Source organism: Anabrus simplex, chromosome 4 (assembly GCF_040414725.1).
Source record: "Anabrus simplex isolate iqAnaSimp1 chromosome 4, ASM4041472v1, whole genome shotgun sequence".
NCBI classification, from domain to species: Eukaryota; Metazoa; Arthropoda; class Insecta; order Orthoptera; family Tettigoniidae; genus Anabrus; species Anabrus simplex.
In genome coordinates this window covers 200816107-200840995 of record NC_090268.1, presented here as the reverse complement: position 1 = coordinate 200840995, position 24889 = coordinate 200816107, and the positions used below count along the sequence as shown (strand labels likewise).

Here is a 24889-nt window from a genome sequence, read left to right as displayed (position 1 = left end):
CTGTGTACCGTGCTATACATCTCAAGCTTGCCAAGTCACTCTACTGAGAACATTTCATGATTTTATTGAGCAAGATTTACTGCATTGAAGAGGGAGAGTGCACATCATATATACTGACAACAACACTAACTTTGTGGACATAAACAACAGCCTGAGCAGACAATAATGGCAATGTCTAGTATAGAACAATATTGAATGGGTCTACAATCCCCCCTGAAGCACCATGGTTGGGGGAGAGGTTGGTCTAAATGGTTAACGAACTCCTGTAAAGAACTCTAAGCAGGAAAGTTCTAAATTCTGAAGAGCGACACTAAGGCAACATTGAACTCTCAGCCTTTAACCTACAGTACATGGAAGACAGCTTAATCTCTGAAACAGTAACACTTCCCATGTTTGAGCACGGCCGAACAGACCACTGAAGTCATTAATTAGGATATTATTGATGCCAACAGCATGAACTGAAGGCTGAGATACCTTCAAAAGCTACGAGAGTATTGTCGTCGGCAGTTCTGCAACCTTAGCTAGACTATCAGAGGGAGCAGAGGCAAAGGACATTATTAGTTTGAGAGATAGTGCTGATGGAATCAGATGGAGTGAAGAAGATCAAGTTTCAACCAGTCCTTTGGTCTAATTTCTGAAACATACCCTGGATCTGATGTAAACGCAAGAGTGAAGATTGTGCACGGTAAAAGAGTTATGCAGTTTCAACCCCTTTATCCTCCAGAGATATGCACAATTATGCAGTAGCTTATGTAACCAAATTCCCTGCAACCTCCAACACCAAGGCAAAGGACTAAAATGCTTAAGACAGAAGGAAAAAGACTTGCAAGATCCAGGCACTGTGTGAAAATGCCCAACAGAATCAACTTGTGATGACTGAGAAAATGTTGCAATTTCACCAATTTAAAGAAAAATAAAATATGGGACGAGATGTACAGTGTTTACTCTTAAGAAACAGTGACTGCCAAATACTTTGTGTAACAAGCAAGCGTTTACAATTTTCAACGTTGTGTACAGTAATAAACATGTAAAATTTAATAAATTCTTTGAGTTCTTATGTAATTAATCTTTCTCCCTACTGCAGTATTAAAGAATAGTAAATATATTCTCTAGTCTGTCAATGACAAACAAATTATAGTGTGGATCATGTTTTAAGAAGGAACAAATGGCACTGGTAAAATACTAATGGAAGAATCATCATATTATTATACTTCATCCATTCCCTTTTCAAGATTCTCTCTGGGTAGGGTAGGGTACTAAAGCCCTCCACCTTGTTCGATTTTTCTACCACTACTCTTCTAGCACTATATTGCTATCCGCTCCTATAGTTTCAATACAATCCATTACAGAGCTCCTCCGTTTCATTCTAGGACAACCCTCAAATACAATCGAACTGAGGCAGAACCAAACCCACCAACTTGGGTACAGAAAATCAGCACTCAACCATCCGAGCTACAAACTGAGAAGAATTATCTTTACTGGAAAAAATATGATTTGGGTTTTACTCTTCAAGGAAACTTCTACATACAGCACACCAAAAATAAAAGATACAATTAGAAGGCAACAAATTTTTCATCACTACACTAAAATTTAAAAAAAGTCCATTTGCTTTAAGTCGCATCAACACAGATAGGTCTTATGGTGACGATGGGATAGGAAAATGCTAGGAGTGGGAAGGAAGTGACCATGGCCTTAACACTAGAACCGCCGGAATATATTATATACCTTGAACCGCCGATGAAGGTCATTTTGACCACTATTGAAATTATTATATTTTCGTTCTCAGTACGCACAGTTTCTCATTACTATCATTTTGCCTCTGTTTCTATACATTGCTTTATGAGTTTCAATATTGATTTATCAATAAAAAGACGCCACGCACTCGTTACACTGTCGTCATAAACATGCCGTTTTGAAAGTCCTGGATTTTCTTTCGAGGGGATATGGTGAGCCTACCTGGTGTAGACCTCCCAAAGTCTGCTACAATCCACTCCGCGATGCCGTTACTACCTAATGACGCATTATATGGCCATGGGAGGCTTTTACCTTGGTTGACGCATCCCCTATGATACTATGCTTTATGAGTTACAGCAGGGCCTCTCAGGGTGCATGCACCAGTGCATTGCGTGGTGCACGGTGCTCCTCGATTTGGAGCAATAGTGCTCTTTCTCTCATTCCCCACACCCGTCTTGCTCGCTCCGCCTGTCTACCTCTTCCTCACTCGCTCCGTAGCGCTCCAAATCCAAGCCGAGTTGAACCGAGCTTAGGCAAGTCGCCCCAAGACAATACACAGTCCGAGCTGACCGAGTGGGACCGGTGCACTGTGCACAGGACATCTGCGCCTCAGTTTGCACGCGTGAGATTTTGGGCATTTGAGAGGCCCTGGGTTACTGTTTCTACGGCTGTAATACAATAACTGAAAACTCATCCGTACTCAGCCTATGCGAGGCAACATTATAATTTGAATACGGTATAAATCAAGAAATTTCATCGAAGTTGTTATGCTGATTCCCTTCAGTCTGAAAAATCCGGTTTTCAGCGTGATCTGAAGAAGGGAAGGCATGATGGGGAGTGAAATTGTTTGCCATTATTTTACTCACTGGACCAGAAAGTGCTATTGTAGCAATACTGGCCGGTTGAATAGTACCTTTCATAATACCCAGACACACCAGTCTGTCTCCGAACATCATTATTCAGCAGCTTCCATACCGTCACAGCCACAAGTGAGACTGGGACTTCCGTGGAGTTCCCTTTTCCAGTTTCCATTTGATTGGTAGTAATCTTCGTATGCATTTTTCATTTTAGGTCCTTTATATCTGGACCACATTCCACATCAGACATATCTTCAAAAATGTCATGCAATAGACTCAGCAACTGATGGTTTATGAAACTTTGTTACTGTACTGTGATAAGCTGACGAAAGACAACACTACCAGAGACGCAGCGGAAATAATGTTCGTACAATTTGTAATATATCCCAGTTCGATTTTTTAGTTTTTGAATATTACCGTTGTTGATAGGATAATTATGAGCAGATGATTATATCTCAACGAGAGGTATGTGTTATAATACATTTTATTATGATAATTAATACAGCGGTCAAAATGACCACTCCTGCAGTAGTAAGTATACCCGTTACTAATGCTCCATCCATTGATGCAAAATTAATTATATTTAATATGGATTTTCTCAACCATTAATCAGGAATAGTCACTGCAGCTCAATATCCTACAATAAAAACTGTAGTCAAAATTGAGTTTGGAAAATGTGTAGCGGTCAGTTTGACCGCTCCGGCGGTTCTAGTGTTAATTAAGGTACAGCTCCGGCAATTGCCTGGAGTGAAAATGGGAAACTACGGAAAATCATCTTCGGAGCTCCCGACGGTGGGGTTCGTACCCACTATCTCCCAAACGCAAGCTGATAGCTACATGACCCGAACCACGCTCAGTCTAGTAAAACTGTTCAATACAGAATCGCAAGGGACCAGAATATTTTTCCACATTAGACAAATTTCAACATTACACGAAACATACCCAAATTTAAGAATTCAAAACATGCCCGTATGTGTCTATGGAAGTCAATCAACTCTCCTTGGAGTCACTCCTACAAGTAATATATTGATTTCTACAATTAATTTACCGTATTTTTTCAAATCCAAGACGAACCCCAGGTTTCCCTTCAAAAAATTAAAGCAGGCTTAAAAAGTGCTTTGTGGAATCATTTTATTTACAACAAATTTCAAATTTAATTTGAAAACTAAAATAAACACACACAAGTATTGTGTAAATCCTACTTACTTCCCTAATCATTTTCGTTATACGCAACTGATACTGCCTTTGAAAGTTCAGTGAATTCCTATTCGCGGGCCCGCATTCGTATAGCAGCTCGTATTATAACCTGCTGCAAATCCGGACATTGTCCAACTAGTTTATTTTTAATCTGATCGATCCATCTCTTCCGTTGCTGACCTCTTGATCTCTTGCCTTAGATTTCCTTCTCAAACCACACATTAGCAGTTCTTTGTGGGTCTGTTATTTTGAGATGACCAAACCATTTCAGCCTGGCTTTGACAAAGATCTCACTTATCAAGAATCACTGACATTCTGATGTCAAGATCGAATATCTATGTTAATGCCAATACTATGTCCAACGGTTTTATGAGATGTTTAAAAGTGCATTAGTGCATTAGTAGTATTTATTCTGTACAGTCGCTATTAAGCAGCTTCTTCAATAGCTGAAGATGACCTATTTACAGGCTGAAACCGGTAGTCCTTTTATGTAAATAATATTGACACTGTGTAAAATAAAGTACTGATTAGGTGGAGAACTCATCCTTCATACCTGCGTGCTTGAACTATCAATACGGACTATGAACCTAATAGAGGATTCACCGAAGAAGAACTGTGGTGCTTTTCATGTGCAAGAAAGAACATTTTTCACTTTACAAATCATTTTTCACTGACATATACAGAATCTTCACACCAGAAAATCTCGGACTGACCTTCCTTGTACAGTATACTGTAACAGAAATCAAGTAGGTAAGAATTTTACAAAGCAAATTATCAGATTTTCATGCATTTCTTCTTGCATGTTTTGGTGGTTATTCTTTTCCATTCTTCATTCTTCTTGTTTATTACTTGTTTGACTGTGCTTACAAATCTGGGCTTTTCTCCCATTACTAGTTATTTTTGCCTTCCATTTTAGGTAACATATCAGTGGAATCACTCATCAGTTATTTTATCCTTACGTTCAAGCATGTTGTAAATCTGCATTCTGCCACTCTTGAACCACAACATAATTTCCTATACCGAGTACTTATCCTATTTCCTTAGCATCAATAACTTTCACTTTTTTGTTTAGCGACATCTAGTAATTTTAAGCCATGTTACATGCTTATAGGAATAGATCGATTGACTCTAAGAACAAGGATCCCTTACCACACTGAGTTGCTAATCTTATCAGATTTTCTGAGACTGTACATATGGGGCTCTGCAGCCTGCCTGCTTTCTAGGAAAACAGGTTAGTGGACTTAAACAAGGGCAGGTATGCTGCCTAGTTCTTACAATCTGTTTTACGTCACGACACACACAGGTCTTATGGCAACGATGGGATAGGAAAGGACTAGGAGTGGGAAGGAAGCAGCCATGGCCTTAATTAAGGTACAGCCCCAGCATTTGCCTGGTGTGAAAATGGGAAACCATGAAAAAGTATCTTCAGGGCTGCCGACAATGGGGTTCGAATCCACTATCTCCCAAATGCAACCTGACAGCTACGTGACCCAAACCATGCGGCCACTTGCTCGGTTGCATAGTTCTCCATATATGAAGTTACACTTGTCTGATCTATGACACACCAAACAGTAAAAGACAGATGTAAAAATGTACGATTGTACATACAGGTATATTTTGACAAATTCTTAAAAATTACTTTTTGTTTCTGCAATGGACTTATTCTATACTATGCAAAATAAACAACACTTTAAAACCTATTCTACCTGCCAGGACCAGAGAATCAGATTGAAATGCACGTTTCCCATCTTATTCATGGTCCACCTTGCGCAAGGTGTTGTATTATTATTATTATTATTATTATTATTATTATTATTACGAGCCTCCGTGGCTCAGACGGCAGCGCGTCGGCCTCTCAGCGCTGGATACCGTGGTTCAAATCCCGGTGACTCCATGTGAGATTTGTGCTGGACAAAGCGGAGGCGGGACAGGTTTTTCTCCGGGTACTCCGGTTTTCCCTGTCATCTTTCATTCCAGCAACACTCTCCATTATCATTTCATAGCATTTATCACTAATTAATAAATCACCTTGGGAGTGGCGACCCCATTGTAAAAACAGCCTATATATGTTTCATTCCCTGACCCAGTCAATGACTGGATAACAGGTTGTAGGTTTTTATTATTATTATTATTATTATTATTATTATTATTATTATTATTATTATTATTATTATTCTACCGGGCGGTACACCTCTACGACGCAAGTTCAAATCTTGCGCCAATTTTTTCTACTCTACAGGAGAAACCCTGAACTTTAAAAACCGAACTAACTCTACGGTTTATCAGAAGCTGTCACTGAGTGTTTTTGATTTACTTTTGTTTTTCAGTGATCAAGAAGTGTGGACATTCTCTAACAGATGCCTCTACCAAAAACTATGGTAATACACTCTGGTGCAATGGAATGAACCTTCTTGAAGAAATTTTGTATTCAAAAGTTGTTGTCTTTACTAAATTTTGTTCTTTTATTTTTTGGGTTGGCAATATTAATCCTTCCTTCCGTCAGATTTGAACTTAGCCAATCCTGAATTTCTTTAATTAATTTTCAGCCAATCATGTATGTCTTCTTCGATATGGATATGTAGCTCTAAGCTATCCAATAAAGTTGAGGAGGTGTGTGTACTCATTCTTGAAAGGTCTCGAATTTTCCACAAGGGTATAAAAACTGCTGATTTTCTTGTCTCCGGGCCACTAGTATAACATCTAACTCAGTGTGTGAATATGTAGCAGGGGGCGGAAAGCGCCTCGTTCTTCTGACAGCAGTACTTCTACAAGGTAATGGCCTCTTAACATCTTAATTTCTTGCTAGCTCAGCAGTCTAACTCTCGGGGAGGGTTCGAAACCTTTAATATGTAACCTATTAAACATGTAAACCCTTTTCCTGGTAAACTTCAGTTTTCTTGAATTTTAAAGCGGGGATAGAGTGTGCTTTACCCTCTCGAACTCCCCTTCATTTTGAAATTGAGGTGACTACGTTTTCATAACCGTTTCTACGCTTCCTTAATGTGTTAAGTTTCCTCATACGAGTCACCTCCATAGATTGGGATTAGCCCCTGTATTATCAGCCTAGTGCCTCTTAGGTTTTAATATGTGTATTTAGGAGTGCAAGTTCTCGCCTCTATTCCCCTTGTATTTAGGGCCGTTTAAATTAAACTATTATTTTTTCATTTGAGGCCCAGTAGAATGGGTACAAGATACCCCTGTTTATTTATAAGTACGCCTTAAGGGCAGTCAAGTGTAAAGTTTGTTTATGGCCTTCTGATAGGCTTGAACTATTGAGAGCAGGTCTGCTCTTTCCTAAATTTGATCTCTGTGTGCCTCTAGGAGGCTTAACATTGTAATTAGGAGCAAGTGTTCCTTGGCATGATGGGGTTTTCTGCCCCTTTGTTCAATTTTGTACCTTGGTAAAGTTGGGCTAATAGCTCAAGGATTGTGACTGGGGGATTCGAAGCCCAAAACCTTGTAAAAAAAAAAAAAAAACCCCTGAACGGGTAAACTTATTTTGTACCTGCCTTTTGTTGTTATTTCACCTGGTGGAAATTGTTAAATGTTGTTATCCGTTATTTGTTGATTTTGAAAAGAAAATATAACCTTTGTTAAAGTTTTAAGTTAACTTTAATTTTGTAGTTGAGACCTATTCCAGCCCACACCTTCTTTCACCTCTAACTACCACGGATATCTCCGTAACAATAATAATAATAAGAAGAAGAAGAAGAAGAAGAATTATAATAATTAATATTAAGTTTGGATGAGCAAATTGAAATGCAATGTACCTGCAAGTATTTAAAAAGCAAAGGAATAATCCAGCAATGATTACCCTTCTTGTCAACATATTAGAAACTTCCAGTAAAAGAAACATGCACCTTATGTCAAATCCCTTGTCCCTTCCAGAATCATATGGAACCAGCAGAGTGTGGTGTTAAATTCTTAATTTCTGAATAATTACCTGTATTTTTATTTAACACACTGAATGGTCACAAAAGAGTACTATCTATATCTCTTTAGAATAAAACAAGCACATTGATTAACACTACAAAGCTAGTACAACTGAAGCAAGTACAGTGATAGGTATTGCAAAAAGGTTGTATAACTTCCTCAAATACAACAGATACTAATAGAAATCTGGTTCAAGACATTCAAAGAATATTGCAATAACTTACTGATAATCTCTTGAGTAAGTAATACAACTGAAGCAAGTACAGTGATAGGTATTGCAAAAAGGTTGTATAACTTCCTCAAATACAACAGATACTAATAGAAATCTGGTTCAAGACATGTCAAAGAATATTGCAATAACTTACTGATAATCTCTTGAGTAAGTAAACCCCACAAAAGGAAGATGGTTTCCAGCAAAAGCTTTGGGAATGGCGAAGTTCTCTTCGGGGCTTTCATCTTTCTCAACGTCATCAAAATTGCTTGTATCATCATCTCCAATAAGCTCAGGAACAACTGGTGGTACACCTGCCAATGGAAGTGGTGGTAGTAGTAGTAATATAAAAGAGTGCAATATAAAAATAAGGGGGAAAATATAAATGATTACTATACTTACAATCTCTCAAATTATCGAAAGTCCATTGATCGTTCTGAAAAAAAGAATGTTGTTTGATTTCTTCCACACCATTTCTTCCAAGTCTTTTCGTTCTGTAAAATTAGAAAGGAAGTGAAAAGTTAATTAAATTTCTCTAAAACAAATCAGCAAAAAGTTGATCACTTCAAGTTTCTTTAAATGCTGTATTTAACTGAAACCTTGTATGTTTTTACTGATTACACAAGACAGACATGTGCAGAGAGCACAGTCAATGTATTTTCATCGTCAGAGTACAGTGTTGGGTTCTTTTTACAATATTTTATGACTACAAAAAGCTGCAAATTTCTGTAGTTTGAATAGATTCAAAGGGCCACTGGCTTCCTTTAACATCTCAGCATGGAAGGACTTTCACTACCTGGTTACCCTGTGCTGTGGAAGGAATATAGCACCAAACATGTTATGAATGCAGGCTTTTAGTTAATCGAGCATAACTGACAATCAGTTCAATTAATTTTACCAAACTTTTCAGTTTTTTTTTATTAATGCATAAACACACATATGATACATCAGGTCAATGCAGTGGAGGAATCTTGTAATGCTTTCAATTCAAACAAGGGAAATGGATGAACCAAATATAGGAGTAGGTAGTACCCAGTTCCTTGAGAAATAAGATCTCAATATAGGTTTGTGTACTATGCTTATTAACATATAAACTGCAAAATCCACATACATTTCCTACACAGTAACTGGTACCCATTAATTTACCCTTGACCAGAACAGAAACAACATACAGTGTGACTGCATGTGATACTGAGCAATAATATCTGCCTGTTCTACTACCATCTTTATGAACTCGACAGTAAAAAAACAAATTTTTTTACAACAGTATATAAGCAATTCTTTGCAGTATTCTGAGGCCCATAATTTATCGTGAATATTTTCCTTTGCCCTTTATTATCAATGTCTTCCCAAATAAACCCACTATCAATAATACAGGGTTATTCTAAATTATTGTCGGGGTTTCGTGAATTTTCTTTTTTTTGAAAAAGTGGAAAACGTACCATTTGTATTGTTGCAATAACAGTTAGACAAACTCTAAAAGTTTTGTTTTGCATCAACTGTAGTACATACATTACTACCAGATGGGAGTAATAGCAGTGTTTAACAAAAGGCGGTTACCGATAAGGAGAAAGCTTTTTGTACTCTTGAATTTCATCAACACCGATCCGTTACCAGAGTCCAGCGCCATTTTCGGACAAAATACGGGAAGGAGCTCAGTGCACTCGTGGGATAAATGCACCGCTATGCTGCGAGTGGCGAACATTGAAGGTTAATGCGTTTCACCGCGCACATATCCGCTATCGTCTCACCACGTGCTGCCATGGCCCACTAAATATTAACACTGGGATTTCAGAGTGTTTTATACAACAACAATCGGCCACATTATTCCAAACTTGCAGAAAGTCGTCATGTAATAAATTTACAAGAAAAGCAGTTTGCAGGTAATAGCAACAGAGCAATAACTGCAAATGTGATCAGAAAAAAACACTGGTTCACTAGGTATCCTACCATTTCACGATAGAGGCAACATAGTACCGTAATTTATGTATTAGTATTGATAACGAGATTGGTGTTCATATACACATTCAACAATGCTGTCTTCAGAAAAATATCCTTGGTCTATTTCTAATACAATATCATGTTAGCGTAGGTTAATGCTGCTAGGGAGACGATTAATTTTAAATTTAAATTTTAAATAATTTTAAACATAACCATGTTTTATAAGAAAGGCCATTGTAACAGTCATTATTTCATGAAGGCAAATAATTGTTTCCAAGAAATGTAAGCATATTTCAGCTGTTTATGCATTTTGCTCAGAACATGTCACCTTGCGTACTTATCGACCGTGTGAAGCGTTTTGACCTAGCATCGCAAACGTAGGGAAAGAGAATGGTTTTTTTGCTAGTGGCTTTACATCGCGCCGATACAGATAGGTCTTATGGCGGCGACGATGGGATAGGAAAGACCTAGGAGTTGGAAGGAAGCGGCCATGGCCTTAATTAAGGAACAGCCCCAGCATTTGCTTGGTGTGAAAATGGGAAACCACGGAAAACCCTCTTCAGGGCTGCCGACAGTGGGATTCGAACCCACTGTCTCCTGGACGCGCCTCTGACCGCACAGCCAACTCGCCCGATCGGAAAGAGAACTACAACAGGGGGAAGAGTAGAGGAACGTTTTCTGATAAAAAGGCTCGGTCTTGATGTTGGACCTATTGAAATTCCTGATATTGAAACCGCATTTACACTATCAAAAATTATGCATGACAAGAAAAGTTCAGAATCAATTAAAAGTTCCCTGTAAGTGATTATTTATATTGTGTGTCTGTATTTACAATATGATCAAGTCCACCTCTGTAATATAACGGTTGGTGCTACTAGCTGCCTTCCTCAGGGGCCCGGGCTTGAATCCTGCCACATCCAGAAACTTAAGATTGGCATGAGGGTTGGTACGTGGTTAAAACAGTGCATGCAGCTCATTTCCATTAGGGGTGTGCTTGAAAAGAAATGCACCACCTCGAGACGAGGACATGAATTTATGGATGTAAAATACGGTATTTCTGTGAGCTATTGATATTGCATAATGGAGGCCTGTTTGTGTAATTATATTTGTCTACTGCCTTTCCAAATCCATTTCGTTAGATTATAACGGAATACTATAAAATTTTACACTCTGATCTGTAGTTATTATTATTATTATTATTATTATTATTATTATTATTATTATTATTATTATTATTACTGTATTCTACTGGCTATAATTAAGACTATGTCAATACAATACAATAAAAAAATGAAAATGGCGTATGGCTTCTAGTGCCGGGAGTGTCCGAGGATACGTTTGGCTCGCCAGATGCAGGTCTTTTGATTTGACACCCGTAGGCGACCTGCGTGTTGTGATGAAGATGAAATGATGATGAAGACGACACATACACCCAGCCCTCGTGCCAGCAAAATTAACCAATGATGGTTGAATTTCCCGACCCTACCGGGAATCGAACCCGGAACCCCTGTGGCCAAAGGCCAGCACGCTAACCATTTAGGCATGGAGCTGGACAACATAATACAATATGTATCTATTATAATGTGTGTACTCTAAAAATATTGGCCTACTGCAGCTTGCTTTGCAAATATAACATCCCTATAATAATTTGTTTCTAATTGTCAACCTATTTCTAAAATGGTTAAAATAAATGTTGTAAAGAGTTATTTTGTATTAATTAAAATGTATAAATCCCAACTTATTTCTTGCGATTTACTGCTATGATTCACAGTCCTTTCAAATGTGTTTCATGAGGTTGTGAAGAAAACCTTTGTATCAGAGTATCTATTAAATGCAGCCAACAACAAGCATGTAGTTCTGCCCGAAGGTTATGACACTAAAAAATAATCATCTGAAGGCAGCACTGTAAAATGATTTTGCTTATTCTTCTTGTAGTTATTCTCTTTAATTTATTTATTGGGTTTCACTTTCGCGTTATACCCAGCTACTAGTCGTTTTATCGAGTAAAGCCCAAACTATAAAGGATGATATATTAATTGCAAAGGGAGGGAAGACAAGAAATTGCTGAAAAAACATATGTAGGTATCATATACTGTGTCAAAAACTAAACTAAACCAAACTTGGGATAGAGAATGTACATGGACACAAGGTTATAATCTTCACGCCAGTGTGATCCATCATGGCGCCTATCCAGATCACAAGCATGATCAGATCAACACATAGGGAATGTGGTCTTAGATTCTGATAATGGCTTTAGACAAAAACATAGAAGGGGGTTCAGCGATAGAGGACCACTGTGAAATGATCAAATATATGTATGTAAACATCACACATATTCCAGCTTCTTATGGTCAGCTGTTGATGAAGATGCCCGTAATTAGTTCTCGTAATTTCCACCCACAGCAGCACATTGCTATACGCAAGGAGCCTATAGGTGTTCAATAAGACTGAGGTCTGGGCTACGTACTGGCCAGTTCAGAGTTTGAATCCCACCATCGTGAAGAACTTCCACTACACAACGAGCAAAATGGGGGCAGGCATTGTCGCCCACCAATCTGAAGTTTTCTCAGACAAACCGAGAGAAAGGGATCACAAACTCTGTTAACACCTTCTCAATATAATGGTGCAAATTCAGAGCACCTCTAGCAATGATGACAGATTTCGCTAATGCCTCATGACATGAAGGAGCCACCTCCAAATAAGTCAATTTGGAGATATAGTAAGGTGAATATCGCTCATCTGTGCTTCCCCATACTTTCCGTACCATTACATGACTAAAGACAAAATTGTGACTCATGTATGAAGTTTGTTATAGTGTAAGACATTTTTCAGTTTTGACGTAGTTAGTCTAACTGAGGTTCTTCAGTTTATTCAGGATAAATAAAATTAGAAAATACCTGAAAAAAGAGATTTAATTAAAAAGAGAATGAATTAATAATAATAATAATAATAATAATAATAATAATAATAATAATAATAATAATAATAATAATAATGTGATTTGATAGAAATTTTCAGGAACAGAATGGGTCATTTTGTTTTTTTAATTACTGTATATACATGAATAATCCGTGGCATCAAAAAATCCGTGCATCATAATTTTAGAGGGGAATTTTTTTAAATTGGCTTTAATTTGTATTTCATTTACATGAAGTGAATACTACTTAACCCTTTCGCACTCAGCGCGCCGATCTATCGGCGCGAGAGGTTATGGCGAAAACGCTCACGGCGCCGATACATCGGCTCTGTCTTATTTACGGATTTTGGTCATTTGCGTAGCTGTTAAACTGTAACAGTTGATCGTGACGGTACCTTAAAGCGTTGAATTTGCGTTTAACTCAACAGATATATCCACCAGCCCTACAAAATATTTTTATTTTCGACAAATGAAATCTGTTGACCGTGAATGTTTATGTTGTGGTTATTTGAAGTTGTTATTGCGTGGATCTGTTTTGATTGGCTTATGAATACAACAAGTTGATTTTGCTATGAGTTTTGTTTATAGTTTATTTCGTTCCTATGGTATATCGTGTGTTCGATGTACTTCGTAAACTACAATTTTACTCCTTTTCATAACTCCGTTGTTGCACGTGCTTGCGTCATCTTTTTATCGTAATGGCTAGGCCATATTCAAGGCCGAATGAGGCCGATATCCTTGAATTTTCAGATGATTTAGACAGTAGTAATGACCCTCTTTTGCCGAAAGTGATTCCCGTTATGTGGGAAGTGACATGGTCGTAACCGCTCACCGTGCATCGGACCGCAAGGACCTGACATCGATGACCGTTACATGTACACTGAATAACTTTGTGCAATGCTTCATGAGTGAATTGCAGCACACACATCATATTGATATCAAATTATTCATAATTAAATGTTCTTTCATTCACGTCTAAGAGTAAAGAAGGAAGACGCAACAATGTCTAATTTTTCTGTCATTGAAAACAATAATTTATTTTTTTAAATTTGTTTTCGAAATTTAATAATTTTTTGGGGCTTAACCAATAACAATACGTGCAAAGTATATTCATTTCTGAAATGCTCATAGTTGCCTGTATTAGTGTGATTAATTTTATTTCGATGTGTGTTAAACTCTTTACGTGTTGAATTTTTGTAATTTGCTTCGGAAAATCACAAAAATTAGTCTGAGTGTCTTCGAGCAAACACCTGCATATAGGCTGAGTGCCAAAGGGTTAAGGATGTACCCCAAACCTGAATATGGTAAAATATAAATTTGTTTTAGGTAACGCATCATAATCCTCACGTGTTGTTGGATAGGCAACCTACTGATCAGAATTGTCATGTGGCTTGCATAATTCCCTCTGATATTAGTAAGTGGCTAATTAAGCCTGTGCATTTAATTAGCTCACTAGATAGCGTGCCAAAAGCCTGAATTCAATTCCAAACCTCTCCACAGTGTTCATATAGAGTGAGGGCATATGATACTGTTGATGGTAATTCATCAGACGGATGGAGACGTTAAGCCTTGTGTAGACCCTTGGTGCTATACAACAGGAGTAGGCTACAAGCCAGAACTGGATTTCACCCTCTCCCTATTATCATATATAATGTCATTAGTAAGTAAGTAAATATGTGTCCTTGTCCTCAGGTGGTGCAGCTCTTTTCAGGCAATCGAACCCAGGCCTCCGAGGATGGCAGCTAATAGTGCCAACTGTTACACTACGGAGGCGGACAACACATCATTAATTTCATCTCATTTACTCCTCTGATGAGGTCGACATCAGGAAGTGCATCCGGTCGTAAATATTTGCTATGAAGATTCATCTCGCTTCATACTACCCAACCCAGTAGAAAAATTGGACAAGGTCTGGACATACAGTCGTCATAATTAGCTGTATAGGAGCACCTACGAAATGCTTAGCGATTACATTTTTTTTTAAGTCCTATTTTGTTTTATACCATTTGCGAGTACAACTTTCTGACATCTACTTTCTTTCTGCTGTGCAATTTCCAATGTTCGCTGCAACTTCAATAACCCTAAGCTAATATGAAGCTGTGAACAAGCAATTACAAGAACTTGTAGCCATACTTAAGATGTGGTCCACACTTCACTTCTACCATGCTATTGACACTACACGGACCAAGGCAGAACAGTGTTATAGTATAACAAGATCTATTGTTTGTGGCAAAGCGGTACCAATCTCATCACTAAATTCCAGAATAAATATGAGCAGAGTTTTGTGTGTATATATATATATATATATATATATGGTAAATGATAACTTTCAGGTATAACCTATTTTTTAATTTTACTTATCCTGAACTACTTTTTTTGACAGACTGAAGAACCTCACAGTAATAGATCTATGAAGAGCATCATGACGACTAGTCCACAGTCAAGTTCCAGTACTGATGGGCAAATTTCTAATCACACTGCTCAGTATGGGGGAGTAAAATGCACACCAGTGGCAGGTATTCTTTACCTCCGATTGGCATCCGGAAGTCTTTGCATTTCAGGCATTACATCTCTATCACTAACAGCAATGTTTCTCATTGCCCTGAGATGATTTCTGGCCTGGGCCATGACAAGTATGGCAATCTCGCAAGACCTGAAGGACCAGTAACCTGTCATCCCTGGCAATTGTAGACCTCCAAACAGCTAGATTCATGTTGTCTCCGATAAGTACCAAATTCACAGAATCATATCACAGCATGCTGAATACTTCTAAATGATGCACCAAAGACAGTGGCAAAATGAATGCTTCATCCATCCTTGATTAAAGCTCTTGCAGAATTTTCTTGGTTATGAAGTATCTTGGCTCAACAAATGTGAACGAAAAACTGGAAAAATTTTGTAGCTTGACAAAAAATGCACCACATGCTGATAATCCACCAATGGCTTCTGCTCCAGTATCGCGGAAGCTTTTAAAACTTCTTAGGCGTTGTTGCCTGTGGATGCAATCAAATCAGTGCCTACCACCTACGGTTGAAAAGCAGCTCATGGAGAGACGTCCATGATTTATGTCTAAAATTGTTCTAAACACCCATCTCTTAACTCATAAAACTTCCTTAAACAGAAGCCGCCTCTATGTTATTGTTTCCAATTCAATTCTTACAAAATGATCCACTTTTCTTGGTGGCCAGTGCATATTCCAAGGAGAAAATATAATTAAATAAATGGTAATAGGAGAGGAAAAATATACATATCAATATTACTTTCTGGTGTAAATAAGTATTGATGCGATCTTTGTTCCAAGTAACATTTTGAGCAATAAATATTAACAGTGAAACCTGGTTAGCATTGTTACTCCTTGGCACTATTTCCTGGTAAGTACATCAATTTTCTCAAGCCCTATTTACGATATGTAAAAAAAAAAAACACTAGATAATATGAGTATCCTTCTTTTTATCACATTCTGTCAGTCATTGACTGCTTCTGCGAGTTGAAAATTCCCATCGGAGTATGAGTCAAACTGCACTAAGAATTTGTTTGCGAATTGTACCATGTCACAAGCATATGTTCTATGACGAGGGGTGGGACCACACCTATAGGGTCCCCAATTTAGTTAACTTTAGGAGGTTGATCTCCATCAAAAACAAACATAAGTGTCCAAGAGTTTGTGCCGTTGGCCCTATTTAACGATAAAATGGCTGTTTAAATTTAACAGCCTGAACACTCGTTGACAATTTGGGTGTGAGCACCGCTGGTCTAGTGGTCAGTGCCCCAACTTCCACGTGGTCATTTCAGATTCAACGTGTGCCAGCACCTCATTTTCATTTCCTATTTTCTTTTATATTTGTTTTTCCTTTCCCCGTACGGACTTATTGTTATGAAAAGCACAGACTAAATACATGTACTATTACCCTAAGTTGCTTTTCTGTAGTAAAATGTACACAATTTCACTCTCACTCTCATGATTGCAGCAGTGGTTATAAAAATATGAAAAAAGTGGTAACAAAAACAATATAAAATGAGTTTACATTGTGCTTATATTTAATCATTACAAGATTATAGAATAATTCCGAATTGACGGTTTTCACTTTATATTTAATCTGTACTTAGTTCTCATGGAAAAGTAAAAACAGGTAAAAAAAATACAAGAAAAGTTTACAAAAAGCAGCACTGGTGCACCTGAGATGTCCAACTGAGATGTCCAAGTACAAGGCAGGGATGCTAACCAGAAGAATGGCAGTACTACAGATAGTCTAATCAATTTGCCAACCAGCATCTAGGCTGTTAAATATAAAGGACCATTTACTCGTTCAATAAGGGCCAAGGGCACAAATTCTCGAACGTGTATTTTTGACAAAGATTAATGACCCGTTTTAATGAAGCCAGAGACCCCTTAGCTCTGGTTTCCCCTTTTGAGCATTTTGTGTTGCAGGCATGTATAGGTAATTAGGTGTATCATCAGGACGGAAATTAGAAGTAACAAGAATTTTGAAAGAAGGATAGGAGAAGTGCTGAGGTGAATTTACCCGAAAACTACAGGAAGATGCTGTACAGTCTGGTTAAAAGCAAGAGATTGACAAAGACGACATCCCAGCACTAGAAACAGTAAATGGAAATGTAGTCAGGAATGAACAAGAAATTAAAAATTAAATGAAGACCTACCACATTTACGCGAATAATACCAACATATATTTTTAAAAAAAGTTGAGGCATGAAATTGGGCTGCGGGTTTTATTTGCGTCAATGTTGGCATTTTTTTCAAAATCAGCCTTCCTGAAGTTAGGGTGCGGGGATTATTCGGTGGCGGGGATTATTTGCGTAAATACGGTATTTTGATACTCTCCTGAATGAGGGAGAAACTACTGAAGAGGTGAAAGGCTGAGGAGAAATGATGTCCAATTACAGTAGAAGTCCGCTATAGCGAGTACGGCGTATAACGAGAAATCCGTTATAGCGACTACTCTTTTCTGTCCCTTCAAAATTCCTAACTGTGTATCGTCCTTCGGTTACAGTGAAGAACCTACCACTGGCGCATCCGTTATTATGAACGATTAAGCGCGCGTGATTTTTTCCGTTTCTGATATTTCTGCACCCTAGCGATGATATTGCATGCGATCGATTACCTTCGGCATAGTTTCCTCGCTATGTGCACTAGCGATTTCTCTCGTCAACATTCGAAGGCAATGTCGGAGTCGATTAGTAATATCCGTCGACAGCTGTTCCGTAAAGAAAATTTGAAATTAAAGAGAACATATTTTCTTAATAAATGCGAAAATAACGTGTCCGATAACGGTTGTTAACTCGTTAAAAATTAAGCCTGACTAAACGACCGCTTAATTTTGAGCCTAAATACTGCAATTAAGCAAGAATGGGATACACCTCGAGATATGGCAGAGTTCTTAATTGATTTCAGAGGTTAGTTTATATTTTGTCGCGTCTGGTTAAATTACGGAAAGCCTATTATGAAAATTTATAGCGAGAAAGGTATCATTTCTCTACTGGCGCTTGAAGTGCGTTTTCATCATACGTATAGTACGGTTAAGTTAGGATACGTGACACTGTTTGAATAAGAAAACTGAAACGTTTGCAACAAAATGCAATCGATCATCTTCAGTACGGTATAGTTTCTCACTTTGTGCATCTGCGAGCTCTCTCATTGACATTCAAAGGCGATGTTGGAGATGATTAGTAATACCAGTAATACCCATCAACTGCTGTTCTCTAAAGAAAATTTGAAATGAAAGAGGATAACACGTTTTCGTAATAAATGCGTAAATAACGTGGCCGATAGCAGTTGTTAACTCGTTAAAAATAAAGACTGAATAAACTGAATAAACGACATCTTAATTCTAAGGTTATATACGGAAATTAAGTAAGAATGTGATACACCTCAAGATATGGCAGAGTAAATCACTGATGTCAAAGGATATTTCATATCTTCTCGCGTCTAGTTATGGCTCTTTACATGAATTTTTCTCGAGGAGGTTATTTCTCTACATGCGTTTCAAATATGTTTTCATGATAGGCTACATATACGGTTGCCACAGAAATCTCTGGAGTGATACCGTATTTCTCCGAATCCAAGACTTTTTTTCCTCAGAATCTCATGCGAAAACTCAAGGGTTGTTACATTCGCGGCCTAACAGTAAGTTAATGGATACCACTGGCAATTACCGCGGTAACCACGCTGCTTTATTTCACATGCGCACAGAACTCGTTGACAATAAACGACCGCATCTTTACTACAAATCGCTAGCCGCGACAACCGGTTGTACAGTGCCTGTGTGTTTCTCAAATCTGCAGAATGGCATCATAACATGCGACCCTTTGAATTCTTAGAAAAGCCTTGGCTACTCAGTGGCAGGGACATAACGCGTCTATTGTACTTGACGCTTAGTAAAATTAAGGTTTATAGACAGAAGGAATATTTTCGTGATGGATAATCGTATTGTAAAGATACGTGGAAAAGGTATTGCCAGCAAATTTTCAACGGGTTCTAGTCAATATTATAATGTCAATTTTAAGTTAATGTTTATTAAACACTCGGAAATGTAGAATATTTGTGCAGTCGCAAGAAAATATGGCATAGGCCTAACTAAAGCCAATATTTGGCGTTAGCGTGAAGACAAAGAGCTAAAAAAAATCCGTACTGAACACAAAATGCATTCAGTGGTCTGCAACAAGGACGCTTTAAAGAAGTCGAAGATGAAATTGTGAGGTATGTGCACGAAAAATGGGTAGGGTCTGACACATCCCACTCTGAAGAGTCTAGTGTCAGACCTAAGACGAAATGCTGGTTAATAGAGCAAACGCCTGAAAAGCCATACATCTAATTTTTGATCTGATTTTGATATGCTCTATTGGTGGAAAAATATCTAATTCCCTCCATGGGAACTTAGAATTTCCATATGGCCATACCGTGGCGCAATAAACTCGTTTGTTGACTTTCAACATTCGCGATTAGGCCTATGCATCGCTAGCCGCTGAAATTGGCCGAACCCGACAAGCGAGACGTGCGTGTAGCAGTAGCCAGTTATATCTGATGCTGCGTAAAAGTAACAGTTTTATAGACAGCAAAAATAATTTTCTGATGGATCGTTGTACTGTAGAGACGCAGAATAGGTATTGCCGGAAAATTTTCAACGAGTTCTCTTTGGTATTATGAAGCCAACGTTAAGTTAATGCTCCTTAAACCCGCGGAAATAAAGAATAATTGTGCAGTCGCAAAAAAAAAATTAATAATAATAATAATTATTATTTAAAAATACGGCGTGACGAAAGTCAATGTTCGGCGTTCTATAAATAGTCTAAAAATGCGTAGGCCTACTGTACAACAAGGCATTCATATGATTTTACAAACTTCTTTTTGAGCCTGATTTAAATTTTTTGAAGGAAAACTGGGGTTCACCTTGGATTCGGAGAAATACGGTACTATATTCTTTTCAGAATGAAGATAAACATACACTTTCACGTAGTATCGGATTACGAAAAATAACAAACAAGTAAGCCGTAGTGTGGATATCATCTGCAGAAACTCAAGTTTTGAACAAACTGACTGTCGTTTCATACCGATTTTAAAGTGCATGAAGGGTTTTCCGACTTTTATACAAAAATCGGATATAACGACAATCCGTTATAGCGAGTAATTTTTTTCGCTTTTATGAATTCTCGCTATAACGGACTTCCACTGTACTTGGTCTGAGGTGGAAAGTGCTCGAAGAAAGATGAAAAGTAGTAAGTCAGCAGGAATCAAAGTTACTGCTGACATGATCAAAGCAGCAGGTACAGCAGGAGTGCAGTGGTTATACAGAACTTTGAGAGCAACATGGTGTGAAAATTGGGTTCCAGAGAACCGGATAAATGGTATTATAATCCCTTTATATAAAAAAAGGATGCAGAAGAAAGTGTTCCAACTGTAGAGGTATCATACTTCTCTCCCATGGACTGAATATAATGGAAGATTACTACAACCAGACTGCGAGCAGTGATAGAACCTGTCCTGGAAAAAGAACAGCTTGGATGTAGAACCAAAAGACCTGATTTTCACCCTAAGGATGTTAATGGAAGAGCACTGGGAGAGAGGGAAAGACCTAATTGTAGTTACCTTAAGACCTAGAAAAGGCATATGAGAGCATACCTAGACCAGTCATATGGAAGTACGTCAGAGAACTGGGAGTGTCTGAATGTCTCATAGGGAAGGTCCAGATGCTGTACAACTGTAAGGAGCTGTGTGCGTGTTGGGGATGGCCATTCAGAATGGTTTACAGTAATACCACAGAGGGTGTCTAACAAGGGACCGCACTCTCACCATTGCTATTCATTAATAAATGTGAGAAATGTATTTTAACTTCAACCTATTCAATGCAATACAAGATGTTAACGTATTAGTTAAACATCATTGAAATAGTTGAGACATGTTTCGCCCCTTTTGTGGGGCATCATCAGTCATATCAATACCTCAAAGTTTTACCAGACGTCTGGTTAGAAAATTGTAAAACATGTGACAGCCTTGTTTATGTGAAAATTCACAAGCATTTGCATCATATTTTTAATCAATTTTATATTTTATTAATGATAGGATATCGTAAGGTTTTTTAATGTATTCACTTATGCAACATGATTGTCATTACTTGTAATTGTTATTCATTACCGTCAGGGACAGTATTCTTAAAATACTGAAAGAGAACAAAATGGAGAACTACACACATTGGTGTTTGCTGACGATGTAGCCATCTGGGAAGAGACAGAGGTAGATACAAATTACGGTGGATGAATGGATAGGAAATTTCATGCAGTATCAGATGAAAGTTAGCACAACAAAAACTGTTGAACTGAAAATGAGTAGGGCGGCCATGGCCTTAATTAAGGTACAGCCCCGGCATTTGCCTGGTGTGAAAATGGGAAACCACGGAAAACCATCTTCAGGGCTGCCGACAGTGGGGCTCGAACCCACTATCTCCCGATTACTGGATACTGGCCGCACTTAAGCGGTGATGATTTCCAGCAGGGTTACTGCAGATAAAGAAATAGTAAACAGAGTGTCTTGCAGTTTCCACTTCTACAACCTTGTAAGACATCTACTTTGAGATAACAAAGTGCCCATGAGAACCAAGATGACTCTGTAAGTCATACGTATTTAATTTCCTCCCGGCAGCATTGAAAAAAGTTCAAATTCTTGAGTACATTGATATTTCTTTAACGAAACCAATAACTCAATTATTTTTTCACAGAACTTGTGAGCTGTTCCATGTCCTTTGGCAAACATGTATTGGTGTCAGAATGAATAAATGAATGAATGAATGAATGAATGAATGAATGAATGAATTTAAGAAAGAGGCACTTGGCAGCAATAGAAGGCATAGACAAAGTCTGATAGTAATTACTAAGTTTTGTTGTGGATGTCAAAATCAAATACCTAATAAATCTAGATACCTGTGTGCGCAATCTGGGTCATAAATCATTCTTATTCTGGAATTGTTTCTGTATACAAATTATGTCTGTGTTTATATTAGGACGTTTCATAATCGCTAAGAGTGATAGTATATATAGTACACTATATGCCATGCACTTCATAAATGTTTGCATGTAGGCAGTTTAAAATATGTAATAATCCTTGACTCTTAGGCATCAACATAAATGAACATACTTTTCAACCTCAAGCTCAGTACTGCATTTTCTTTCGTTTGTCTTCCCCCCCCAACTCATTTTACCTGATGTATTTTCACATTTTTAGTTTGCATCAAAATATGCAGACCAGGTTTCACCGAAGAAAAATAAAAAAAATAAAAAGCAATAGCATTAAGCAAATTTCTCTGCAAGATTCTGAATATATTTTATACATACTCAAGAGGTATGGATTCTGAAACAAAATTTGAATATAAACATGAAGGGCTGGTTGCACTTACCTATCAGTTAGGAATCCACATATTAATCCCTTGGCATTATGACTGATTTCAATGTCTGATGGAAAATGTAATGAATTCCGATGATCCATGATTTTGCTGTAGGTTCCAACCAAACTGTCAGCGTAAAATGGTGTATCGCCAACCAACATTTCGTAAAGAAACACACCCACACTCCACCAGTCACACTCGCGACCATACACACCTTCTCCTCCTTGTGACTGCAGCACCTCAGGAGAGATATAGTCTGGAGTACCTACAGCTGTGTCTGATCGGACCAGACCATCCTGTACAATGAATGAACTGGTTGAAGAAAATTTGAAAATCTTGAAAGAGTTAAAAATACCTGCAACAGAAGTTACTTACAGAATCCATTCTCATGCAGGTCCCAAAATCTGCTAACTTAAGATGACCATGTTTGTCGAGTAACATGTTGTCTGGCTTCACATCCCTGAAAAATAATATAATGTAGGTTGATAACACTTTGAAATCAAAAAATATTTATGACTACCTAATTAAGTTTGCTGGGTAAACACCAAATGTGTCACCACAGGCCTTTTACATGTCGACAATGTATGACACGTGTGCCAAATGAATTTCTTCCGTCCTTCAAAATCCTACTCCTGCCAGGTTTGAACCCATAAACTTGAAATCTGGAGATCGACATGGATTTCTTCCGTCCTTCAAAATCCTACTCCTGCCAGGTTTGAACCCACAAACTTGGAATCTGGAGATTGACATACAGTACTACTACTTCTACACTGAAGGAGCATTAAAAACAACAGACAATGCAAGGTCAAATATCTCAAGATATGTCCAATATTGAATTATGGAGGTTCAAACTTGGCATAATTAATCAGAAAAGCACATAGGGAAAAGTGCACACCAAAGAAAGGAAAGATACTTTTAAAGATGAATATTGAAAGTTTGGATTTTATGCAAGACACAAGTTAAAATTCACCCCTGACTAATAAGGTAAAAAACATATGAGAATAAGGTACCCGATATACAGTGACGAACATGTCAATCAAATGTGGAAAGTAAAACTGATAGCTTAGTATGGAAATAAGTTTGTGAATGTTTTTTTCATATTACCATAGCAAGGCTCCAAAAAACATAGAAAGTTGGGAATCTAATTCATTTTATTTTCATTTCAAGATAAATATTCTAAGCACAGTATTGAGGGATACTCTTACCTATGTACAAATCCCATTGAATGAATGGCATCTAAAGCTAAAACCACTTCAGCACAGTAAAATTTTGCCCACTTCTCAGGCACATCATAGTTAGACATTAAATTTACAAGGTCCCCACCTGAAATATAAAAATGCATAAAAGGTACAATATTTATTCATTGTAACAGGATTTTACTTAACATCATTACTAACAAATAACAAATAAATGGGACAAGAATATGGAAAAGTAACAACAGTAAAAGAAAAGAAATGGAGAAGTTCTTGATTCAAGGACACAAAAGATACATGCAATGGAAGTAAATATCATACAATACAATATCAGCGATCATACTGAAGACAAGACCACTGACAAGAATTGTCAATATTTTGTCCTTCAAATTCATCAAAAGGAAGCAGAAATAAGACAGTAAATTCTAAGAAGGGACGGAAAAATAGAGTACAAACATCATCATTATTTCCCATTATCCAGCAGTAGCTGGGTAGGGGCAAATATGGTTCCTCTCCACTTTCTTCAGTCTTTCCACCACTCCTCCTCCAACACTGTGTGCCAGTCCAGGTTTCTTTCTCTTATACTGCGTTGGATTGTGTCCTTCCATCTCAATTGTGGTCATCCACGGCCTCTCCTCAGCCTTTGCGGGTGAGGTTAATTTCCGAAAGCAACCAGGGGAATCTGAACCCTGCAGAGCGCGTCCTCAGGTGACAGAGAGGGGCACCCTACAGTATGAATGGCTGGCTGAAAGACCCAATACAACTCGCGGACCAACAGGTAGCCCAATTCCTCGGGGCTTTAAAATACTGGGACACACTCTCTCCAGGGGTCATAAATATGGAAGGCCCTTGCCCTGGGTTATGGGTGAAGTCCTCAACGGCATCTACGGTGGAGAAGATGAACTTCGGTATGGTGGAGATGGCAGATGGAGTAAATCCGTAGCGTCTGTACTCCAGAGGAGCGGCTACGAAAGGTGCCTGTCTCCATGTTAGGGGCGACCTAATTTTGAACCTGA

General features: G+C 38.0%; 1 protein-coding gene across 1 annotated transcript in view; it reads right to left on the bottom strand.

The window, feature by feature from the left end:
• Rok (Rho kinase) overlaps positions 1–24889 on the bottom strand; it is a 387800-nt gene that overhangs the window by 276626 nt on the left and 86285 nt on the right. The window contains exons 8-12 of the mRNA XM_068227374.1: positions 23886–24003; positions 23056–23140; positions 22693–22976; positions 8335–8426; positions 8087–8246 (exon numbers count right to left, since the gene is read on the bottom strand). Coding sequence (XP_068083475.1) covers positions 8087–8246; positions 8335–8426; positions 22693–22976; positions 23056–23140; positions 23886–24003 — 739 coding nt within the window. The remainder of the gene's footprint in view (positions 1–8086; positions 8247–8334; positions 8427–22692; positions 22977–23055; positions 23141–23885; positions 24004–24889) is intronic.